Source organism: Manis pentadactyla, chromosome 14 (assembly GCF_030020395.1).
Source record: "Manis pentadactyla isolate mManPen7 chromosome 14, mManPen7.hap1, whole genome shotgun sequence".
In the NCBI taxonomy this organism is placed as follows: domain Eukaryota; kingdom Metazoa; phylum Chordata; class Mammalia; order Pholidota; family Manidae; genus Manis; species Manis pentadactyla.
In genome coordinates this window covers 85,249,234-85,260,555 of record NC_080032.1, presented here as the reverse complement: position 1 = coordinate 85,260,555, position 11,322 = coordinate 85,249,234, and the positions used below count along the sequence as shown (strand labels likewise).

At 44.4% G+C, this 11,322-nt stretch overlaps 1 protein-coding gene across 1 annotated transcript in view; it reads left to right on the top strand.

The window, feature by feature from the left end:
• The first annotated feature begins 650 nt into the window (after positions 1–650).
• Positions 651–11,322, top strand: part of PKP2 (plakophilin 2) — a 75,388-nt gene continuing 64,716 nt past the window's right edge. The window contains exon 1 of the mRNA XM_036889527.2: positions 651–967. Within this exon, the coding sequence (XP_036745422.1) occupies positions 745–967 (223 nt within the window). The 5' untranslated portion in view covers positions 651–744. The remainder of the gene's footprint in view (positions 968–11,322) is intronic.

Genomic DNA, 11,322 nt, shown 5'->3' with positions numbered 1-11,322 from the left:
GTTGAAAGTGGGGCGTGGGCGAGCAAGACTGCACTGGGTACAATTTGTGTGTTTGCAAGAGACAACAGAAGCCCTCCATGAGGAAGAACATATGTTTCTGGGACTGCATCTGTGCAAGAAGTGCAAAACCCTGAAGCTGTACGAAGAAAAAAGAAAACTCTCTTAAAAGTCTTTATTTCACACACGTCATCTTTTGGCCCATTCCCTTTTCCGCCCGACCAAACTGCCCTTTCTGACCCTCAGGTCCGGGGAAACCGCGAATGCTGCGAACTGCCTGGCAGGGCCGGACTAGCCAGGTGTCCTACCCGCCGAGGAGCCCAGGGGCAAGCCCGGCACCAGCACGCAAGCGGCCCCGCGGGGCGCACCTGCCCGGGGGGCGGCCGCTCCGCACTCGGGCGGAAATCGCCTCCTCTCCGAGGGCGGGCGGGGGCGGAGCCGGGCCGGCAGCGCCCAGGTGACTCGGGCAACGAGCGCGCCCGGGCGGACGGCGCCCCGGCGGCGGCTCAGACTCCAGGGGTCCGCGCGCGGGGGCCCCGGTCCCGCCCCGGGAAGGCCGGCGCCCGGCCCCAGGGCCGCGCTCGCCCGACTCGGCCCGCCCACCGGCGCGGGGCGGGGCCTCCAGGGGGCGGGGCCCGCGGGGGCGGGACCTCCAGGGGGCGGGGCTCGCACCCGGACCCCCGGCTCCGCGGCAGGAGCGGCCGCAGGTCTCGCGGCAGGCGAGCGGCGAGGGCGAGCTCTCTGGCCATGGCCGCGCCCGGCTCCCCGGCCGAGTGCGGCTACATCCGGACCGTCCTGGGCCAGCAGATCCTGGGGCAGCTGGACAGCTCCAGCCTGGCGCTGCCCTCCGAGGCCAAGCTGATGCTGGCGGGGAGCGGCGGCCGCGGCGGCCAGGCGGCCAAGAGCCTGCGCATCCAGGAGCAGGTGGAGCAGACCCTGGCCCGGAAGGGCCGCGGCTTCGTGGGCAACGGTGAGTGCAGCCCGCCGCCCCCAGGCGGGCCCCCGCCCCCGCGCCCTGCTGCCCCCGGGGCTGCGGGACCTGGTGTTCCGCCACCTGCTGCCCGCCGCCCCTTTGTGCGGCCCGTCGCGCCTGCAGGCTCCGACGGGCTCTCCCGGGGAGAGCACTCCTCTAAAATCGCATCTTACTCAGCTTCATCATAAGTGCATCTGCGTGTGTTAAATGCACATATATATGTAAACGAATCAGCCCAAGCTTTTCACCCCTTCCTGAACCTCCTGCCCCCCACCCCTATCTATTCAGGGGACCTAATCTGGAGGCTCCGGGAGTCCACAGACACCTTGAATTCTATGCAGAAACTTGGAGTAGTCATTTTTCCGGGAGAAAGTGCCCCTTAGCCTTATTAGATTTTTAATAGGGTCTATGACCCTCGTAAATAGTTTGAAAAAAAAAACTTGAAAGTTCCGGCGCTCCTACAACCCGTAAATTGAGATTGTGGTGCCTCGCCCAGGTGCTTCAGGACGAATGGGGTTGATCTAGGAAGTGAAAATCTTGGGTAGGAGGCTTAGGGCCAGGGAGCAACCGCACTCCGCCCCCCCCACCCCACCCCACGAGGGGGAAGAGGACTTCGGCCCGGTCAGCAGCAGCTCCGCCTGCCGGGCTGCACCCCGCCGCCGCTCTGTGGGCACAGCCCTGATCTCTCAAAACAATTGAACCTAGAGGTGAAAGGCGTTTTAAAAAATAAAACAGTATATTAGTAATTGATAGGGGACGTGCAAAGGGAAGAAGATCGCAAACTGGTTGTGAAAATTAGAGAACATGATATATCATTTTCTCCCTTGCTAAGTCAGGTGATAAAGTGTAACCCTTCTATTAGTTAATTTATTTTTTTCAGTTTAAAAGGCTTATTATAGAAAAAAGAAGAGGGAATAATTGAACCATTAATTAAGTTGGCATATCGGTTTGTTTTCTGCAACATCGAACTGCTTCTCTAGGAAATAACTTGGCCAATGGCAAATGCAGGTAGAACCCCTTAGGAAAAAAATAACTTGGCCAATGGCAAATGCAGGTAGAACCCCTTAGGAAAAAGAAAAATGCTTGCAGCGCAGACCAGAGATTTAAAACAGCAGCCCCTGGGAGGCTCTGTTATTTTCAATTTGTGTAAAATGATCATAAAGGATCAGGCAGGCAATGTTTACATACTTGAGAAGTAAAGAAAAGCTGTTTAGTGATTAATGAAATTGAGTGCCTACTGTGTGCCAATAACCGAATTATGTGGTCGCATTTATTATATTAGTTAGGTTTGCCCCCCAAAAATTTGAGGCAGGCGTTTTAGTTTCCATTTACAGTCGAGGAAACGAAGTTGTGAAGTAATGCTTACATCCACACAGATGGGAAATGGCAGAAGTGGTATTTAAACTCCCAAGCCTGCATCTTTAAACCACTCATCAGTTATATTGTGAAGCTTTTTGGTTATTAATACAAAGTGGGATTTTTATTAGACCCTAAGCCTCTCTATGGCTCCCTCCCATGATCCTCCTAATAAAACTAAGTCAGTTCTGAGAGAGTGGGGAGGTCTAGGTAGCCCAGAACAGCCACAGTAAGTGGAAAAAAATAACTTAAATTTACATTTAGGAGTCTGACTAAGGACTCCAGGACAACTAGGTGAATTTTCGACCAGTGGGGACCTGGCACCCCTTCAGTTTGTGCAGGCCCAGCGCAAAGTTGAAACCAAACTAGTGTCTTCTGCTTGGAGGACACAAGGAAGACACGTGAAATATTCTTTCTTACCCGCTGAGAACGGCTAACCAGGAAGAGCAACCAGACATCAACTATTCAGTAAATGGGGCATTGCTGAGCATCTGCTGTGTGCCTAACCCTGTTCTAGAATCTTCATGATTGCATTTCATTATATCCTTAAAATGGTTATGTAAGATAGACATGAGGGTCCACTTCACATATCAAAACTGTGTCAGTCTCTCAACATTTATTGGCTACTCAGTCCCAAACCTACAGGTGGTCTGTCCTGTCAGCGTGGTGAATTCATGTTGCTAGGTGAACTCAAGAACTATCAAATGAGCCTGTTCTTCATACGGAGCACTGTGTAGTTGCTGACTTTAACATAGACTCTGCGATCTTTAAAGCAAGGAGTTTAAAGTCTGTAAAAGGAAACCTTCCTTTAAAAAAATGCGCTATCAGATGAAAAAATGGTCAGCAACCCAAAAGAAGAGCAGCTAATACATTATGGAGTTTAGAAGTATGAAACTACTAGCTGAAGGGAATTTTGAAAAGCTTTTTTGGGATTTTACATCTCAAAAATTCAATGGGACCAGGCACAGGGCAGTGGCTGGAGGAGGAGCATCGTCAGAGGGGGCAGGAGGAATATTTCGCAGGTCACAGAACTGGCACCACCCTCCAGCTCCTGCCCTACTTGAGTGGCCCTTCCAAGTAAGGGACGAAGTGTCTGAAATATTTTGATGACACAGAAACCTCCCAGCAAAGCTGAAATATACTCAGCAGCCCACACAAAAGCGCAAGTCAGGCAGGAGATAAGGCAGCACACAACACCTACTTACTCTGAAGCCTCAGCTTTCTGAGACTCAGAAAGGAAATCGGCTTCAAAGGAATTTAACATTTACATGCCAGGGAACAATTACCAGGGGTGGTTTGTGTAAGGTGTTAAATTAAAGGGCTTTGCAAAGGCCTGAGCATTGGGGATGGTTGGGAGTATTGTTTTTATTATTTCCCTATTACTATCATGTCTCTAAAGTTGAAACAGACAAGCAGTTGTTGAAATAATGCTGGTCTGGAAAGAGTCCTCTATCAACACAAGAATCTGGGAAGAAAGGACCCTGGTGTTAACTGCTGTTAGCTCCAGGTCCCTGGGGGAATTTCTGAATTGTTGACATACCTGTAAGATTGAGGCTACAGATAATCTGCTGAAAACAGAGATGTAATAAATGTGGCTGATTTGTTGATAAAGACCCGGCAAGGGTCTTTAATGCCTTAGTATAGGTGGGTGCTTTTCACTGTAAATCACTCTAACCTTTGTTGTTATTTTAAACTGTGCTGAAAGTTTTAAAGTTGGCGGGGCTGTGGGGCAGCGGGGTGGAAGGGAGCAGGGGGTCAGAGGTGTATAGCAGCATTGTCAAATGTGTCTGTATTGCAGGGAATTTTAAGAATTCTTTTATAAACATCACAAAGAAGACATTTAAGAATTGCCAAGTATCAACAAAAGGAAACATTTCAAGTGTCCATATCCTATTTATTACACTTACTTTTAAAGTGCCTCTACTTTACTTATTTTGTAGACTTTCCCTATGCCTGTGTAGGAAAAAAGTCATTTTCTAAATGGTTCTATGTAATACTTATAAAACACAATGAACGATATGAACAATATGCTAATGAAAATTTGCAGCTTCTTTGGAAATCTATCATAAAAACTTGAGGCGTTCATTTACTTAAATGGAGATGTTTTGAGTATCTGTGATCTGAGGAAATTCAGGTGAAAGAACTGAACATTGGTTAAGTTAGCAAATAATGGGAAAGAATAGGTGTTACTGGGAGAGAGGGGTGTTGTTAGATATTGGTTAAATCCTGTTGGAATTATTTGTTTGCCAAAAAAGGAATTCCAGGAATGAAGCATTTCTGGGAGTGAGGTGACTAGCCATCTGGAATGCAGGAGGGATCAGGAGAGGGAGAAAAAAAGAGTTTGGTGGTGGGGTGGTAAGGACATGGCCATGCTGCTCAGAATGTAATGTCAGTACATTTGCTGAACCTCACTTAATGGACCCGCCTGTCTGCCTAATGTAGCCCCTGAGCTACTTTTTTTTCTGTGTCTAGCAGATCAATAGTCATTAGTACCGAAAACAGTATGTAGTTGTGTGTTGTTTTTTTTTTAAGCAATTCTTCTGATTACAATTGGTAAAGGAAACAGAATGTTAGCAGAGTGGTGATAATAAAAAATAAATTCCACGCCCCTAGACCTGGTGAGAACACATCATTTTATGGCTAAGGTCTTGAGTCAGAGTGTGGCAAGATGCTTCCGAATCAATGGGACTTTACCAGGGTTTGATTATACAGCTTCCTTACGCCGAGTGTCACAGGTGAGATGCGGAAAATCACCTTAACAAGGAGAAGACTATTCATTTTTACAGTCTGCGCTGGTGCTAGCCCTCCTCGCGGAGTTCCAAGCACGGAAACAGGGGAGCTCACTTGAATTAGACACCCTAGCTATTTGTGGTTCACGCAGGCTCATTCTTCTCAAGCGTTGCTTTGGTTGTCAGCTTAAAATTGTTTTCTCGTGTATTAAAATAAGGCTATGAATATTTGCATTACTTTATCTTCAGATATAGTTAACATTAATTCTACCCTAACATTGAATTTCTGGTCTGATCAATAAAAATAAAAGCTCTGGGGTGTTGGTTTTTTTTTTGCCTTTTCTGAGAGAACAAGCATATTACTGGCAACCTACCTATGAGAGAAGTGAAATATAATAGCAAATATGTTGCTAAAAACTCTGGAACTTATAAATCAGACTTGACTGACATGGCCTATAATAAGATCATTTGGTTCCATCTCAGATGGCATTGAAGAATTTAAAATGATACAATTCTGAAATAAATGTCAGCCTGTTTTATATAACTGTCTAGCTATTTTGTGCATGTACACAAATGTATGAAGACGTAAGTACCATAGTACTCCTGAGGGAGCAAGCAGTAAAAGGCAGTGCTGCAAGTGGGAGTAGACAAAATTAGAAGAAAACTTCATGTTTGCATTAGAGTGAGCTATCTCATTCCTCTGACTTACTAGGTTAGGAAAAAGCAGAATTTCAGGTCCTTTTCTGATAGAAATATTTAAAAATCTGTTTTGTATCTTTTGTGTAATGCCATTAATAGTGATTGGATATTGGACATAAGAAGTTATGTTCCTAAGTAAAGTGCTTAAGGTGAGCTACAGTTCCCAGAATGTAGATTTAGATAATGCATATCAGGGAAAAAGACTTTGAGCATTTGAAAACACAAATATCCCTTGCCATGAGAGCAATCCCCGTATTTATCTTCTTGGCATAATCAGATTTAGGCTTAACAATATTGATTGGCCAAAGCATCGTAATCAACGTTCTGCCATCCCTTGACTTCCAGAAGATGTTGCTTATTAGAAGCTAAATAAATTATTGCCACTAAATCTGATATCTAATGTGTCCATGGGCTGGACATATGGGGGATCACATAGATTGTATCTGGATTACCTTTTTTCTTTGAAGGAGTAAAAGAAATGGGAACTTTTCTTGACAGATAATAGGAACTCTTTGTAGACCACCAAAATATTCCAGATAAATACACAAGCCGTACACATAAAAGAATGACAGTAAATATATATTATCCAGATGTAGCATCAACATTGCCAAAATGAATGTGGTCAGCTTCTCTAATCACTTAGAAGAAAGAGTGTGCCTACATGGGAGGAAAGAAATTTTTCTTCCTCTCTGTATTCGCACAAGGACAGAGAATGTCAGAAAATATTCGAGTGCCTCCATCCGCTCCAAGGCCACAGCCCACATGTGACACTGTCCGCCCAGTTTGGCACACGGGATAGACGCCTGCCTGAAGGATTAAGTGCAAACGAACGTGTGTAACTCGGATATTTTGAACGTACAAGGGGAGATGACTAATCAACAATTAATTTGTCAGATGCTGATGCAGATTGTGCTAGAAGTGGTAGTGAGAGATGTGGGATTCTTTGTGTCCACGAGGTGGGCGGTTTACCTGGAATATGAGACAACTTCTTCCTTCTTTAATCTGGCCTTACTCCTGTCCATTCTCCTCTAGCTGCTAGAGTTAACTTTCTAAGACCTCATCACATCATTTCCCAATTTAAATTCCTTTGGTTTCTTGCTGTTATCTGCAGGAGTAAAAGCCTCATGCAACATGGCATATTCCGTAGTCTCTGTGATCTGCTGCCTGCAACTTCTCAAACTCCTTCCTGTCACCACTACCCACGCCCCCACCTAAATAACGCATGCCCTTTATCTTGCTCGGTATTCCTCCCCCTACCATCCTCACACGTCCCTCCCTTGTCTTGGCCTGTTAACTCTTAACACACCCCTCAAAACTCAGTCCACTTGTGCCCTTGCATAGGTGGTCTGGCTTCACTCCTCCACCTCAGGGAGGAAAGGGAGAGCTAGAATGCAAGTTAAAGATTTGATAATGAGTCACAGAAGATGTTTCGGCAAGGGAGAAACAGGAAAAATGCAGGGGGTTTCTGGAAATATGATTGGCAGATTTGGTGGACCTAAAGGCGAAGGACAGCGGTTAGAAATCTGCTGGGAGGATGAGGTTAGTCCTGGCAAGTGAGAGACATGGGCATATAATGAGTTGAGAGTCACTACAAAAATCTGTAGGGAGTTTTTTAAAGCAAAATGTTGCAATTTGCAAGTTCCGTTAATTCATCTTATTGACTAATCATTGCCTCATTGGGAGTATATTGTGATATTTGTCATTGCAGTTCTAATGTAATCACTGTGGGATAGCTCAGCAAATGATTTGACTGTCCCGAGTAAAGAGGCAGTTAGAGGAATTAACAGATTTGGAAACTAACAGGATGAATCAAATTAGTACTTCACTTGTGTGTTCAGTTGCCAATTTATAATCACAAATTCTATGTAATCATTTTCCAGCTACTAAAACAAACTACATGAAGTAGACATCTGCAATATACAGGGACCTTTTTAATGTGTGTTTCTGTGATTGTCTAGAGCAGAAATTTGAGAATTGCCCCCAAAATGCCATTAACTGGTGCATCAGAGGATAACCTCAAACTGCTTAAGTTATGAAAAATAAGGACTTCCGGCCGCCAGGTGGTATACGTATTGTGTGAGCGATAATAGCCACTGACCAGTCACACAGCGGCACACGGAGCATGTGGCCCATTCTCCCCAGGGAGCTGACCTGTCCATGGCATATTCACCTTTTTTGGAAGGCGGCTGGGCGCACCACTGTGCCACCTCCTGGCATGTTCAACTTTGTAAGAACTCATAGCTAGGGCTTCCGTTGTACACCAGTAACACCGAGTTGTTTCTCATGGTTGATGATGGATACAGTTGTGTTAACTGGTCACAATAAGCAGTATCACACGCACTCTGTTAATTTTTCAATAATGTGAAAAACATTGTGAGAACTTTGATCTGCTTTGAAACAATTCTTCACCATAGTGATTCAAATGAGCAAATTCCATTCATTTTCCAGACTGAGCAAGTGCTTACCTGAGCTGCATGCGAGGTGGGGAACTGTGATTTCCATAAACATGCGGTCGTAGTTCTTAGAAAGTAAGAATAGAAGGTAAAATAAGTTCTGGTTTTTTTTTTTAACGTAAGCACAAGGGAGTAAATCCTATGTTATGTGCCCACACAGGCAAAGAAAAATCCTTCACCAGCTGGGGAGCCCTCATGCCTGATTCCTGAGGGGTCCTAACATATTTCATGTTTTCAGTTTGTGTTTTTGTGAGTAAATGACTTTAAGGAGCCATTTAAAAATGAATGCTATACACATTCCTTCTAATAAGTTTCAAGATGCCATGTCTAGCCCGTAATAACATGCCCCAATTTTACTTGAATGGAGTAAATTAAAGCTTTTTATGGTATGTGGAGAAAGAGATCTCTCATTGTCCAGAGGTTGCTGTAGAAAGACAAAACAACAGGAAGATGATAGCTTTGTGATGTCCAAGCCCTCTTCCCACCAAAAAGACCACGGTGAACCCTCACTGTGAAGGTACCTGCTTGTGCGTGTGAGCACAAGTACGTATAACATTTGAGTCAATAGCAGTAGCAAGTATCTACCGATTTTTATGCCTGTGTTTAACCAAACCTGTTTTCATGGGGATTTCTTCTATCCCCATCTTTATAAATTGTCCTTTTAGAGCTCAGTGTGAAACACATCAGCTTTTTAACCATGCTCACAGAGTGCTAGAAATTGAAAGAAATTATGCTTCTTTGAATGTAAAATGCTACTCACTTTTCTCTAATAGAAAGCAGGTTATATACAGATTTGTTTGTTTATCAGTTCTCTACCATCCACTTACCATAAGGGGTAAATCTGGATATAGGTGATGGAGTCACAATAAAGGCTTGTCGATTTTATTTAATAAATGAATTCATTTAACCAATTAGTTAATAAAGCAGCTTATAAAACCCACACAGAAAACACTGATTATGGACAATTAATTATTTTTAACCCTAACAAAAATCCGTTATTTCAGACAATACTTGCATAGATGACCAGAAATCCAAGATATTTTCTCCTTAACAGCTGTTGAGGTATCGTATCATTCAGATTAACAGTCAGACCAGGAAAGAGAGAAAATTACATTATACTGTGAGGTCCACACCTCTGCAATCCTCTGAGCAATTTGGAAACATTCCACCTTCAGAACCACCACCCCACCCCTTACCTCCAGCCCCACCATTGCTTTGACCTGAATTGCTTGTTATTCCAGGAGGATGGAGTTTAAAGTTGCTCTTTAACCACCTCTGTTTCCCTTAACGTGGGCTCCATAAAATGTCTGTGGTGTTCTTAGGAAGATTCAGACACTGTTGCCTAAGTCAGTAATAATTTGAAATATTCCCTATAAATCATGGCCTTCTTTAGGAACACCAGAAGCAGATTCTGCTCTGTGCAAGGGGAGAGAATGGCTGGAGAAGCCCCAGGAACGTCACCATCATCTCGTTGGCTGAGTCAATCAGAGAGTAGCCAGAAAAAGTCAAATCCAGTAGCACCGGTATATTTACCAGGGTAAAAAACGCTAAGACACAACACAGTGTAAATTAAAGTATGCACACTAGTTTATCCCCTCTTCCTAGAACAGATTATGAAAAAGTGTGAACAAAGTTTTGTGACCCAAATTCTGCTTTAAAAGCCATATCCTATCTTTTGCATGTTGCCTTAACCTCTCTCTCGGCAACTCTGTTAGTAGCTGGGATGATGGGGAACCGAGGCAACCACGGGCTTTTCCAGACATACATAAAGTAATAGAGTGCAGGTTCCAGACCAAGCCCACCGATTTCTTCAGCTTGGAGAAAATACCCACCTCCTTTTGTGAAGTAAATGAATCCTTTGAAATGTAGTCATGCCCTAATTTTCCATGTTCGGAAACCCAGATTTTCACGTTGGGTTTATTTAAAGTAGATGTGCCTGTATGTATAATATGGTTTTTGTTTGTTTGTTTTCTTGTTTCTCTTTGGGGGGAAAGGGTATGGCTGAGTTATTTTATGTTGACGACTCAAAAACTCTAGAGACAGAGATCTCTAAAATAAACGGGTTTATTGAGTTTTTACAGCTGCTAGCCAAAAAACTGAGTCCTGGGACAGGCAGTTTCTGCTTCCCCAGCAGCAAGGCCAGTTCACAGAAACAGCTTGTCCTCTGGACTCAAGAAACAGGGCGCACTGATGAGAAGACTTAAGGAAAGAAAGTTCTCTAAATTTACACGGGCTGCAGATAAGGAAGGCAGGCTAAGCTGAGGCTGGGAGAGTCCTGGGATAGGTGGTTGGCCCATGGAGAAGGCTCGTGGATTGGCGGGCGATGGTCAGACACTGGTCACAGGCAAGAGGGAAGCCCTGCTTCTGGGGACTGTCCAGATAACTGCTGAAGTGACTTCGGTTAGGAATGTGGAGTTTCTGGTTGGCTACGGCCCTGTGGCTGTTGACGGATGACCTTCCCTTGCCTCTCTCCCCCCATTCTCCAGCCCATATGTCTCTTAATTTTAGGACATCTCAGGATTTTTCCTTATCAATATGTTCAGTAGTCATTATCAGATGTTTTATTGTCTTACTGAACAGAAAATAATGACTTGCCCTAAAGAGATTAGTTTCCATCCTGATTAATACATACCTTTTTTTTTTTTTTTTGTCAAATTCCATTCAGCTCAAAATTTCTTTAAAATCTTAGGACACAGCTGCCGACTCTGTACTAATCTCAAACTCATGCCTGCCTTGGCGAACGGGCCTGCATTATTTGTTGTCTGACATTGGCCTTTCCACCACGGAAGCCATTTGTTGTGCCAGCCTGCAGGCTGAATATCAAGAGTCACAGCCTTTCCGACACAGGAAGAGAATCTGTAGTTTAAAGATCCGATCTGAATTTATTCCCTGTCACCAGCTGCGTTGTAGTTGTTCTGGGAAGCAGTAAACCAGTCTCAGGCCATTCATCTGAAAACTGAAAGAGAAGCTTCCTTATAAGGACTTATGTCAGCAAATAAGAATGAATATTCATAGAGTATTTGTAGTTGCCCAGGTAAGGCTCTAGAGGAAAGAGAATAATCGCTTTTGGTCCTCATATCCAAAACCATGATAATAATCCCTCCACGGCTTTGAT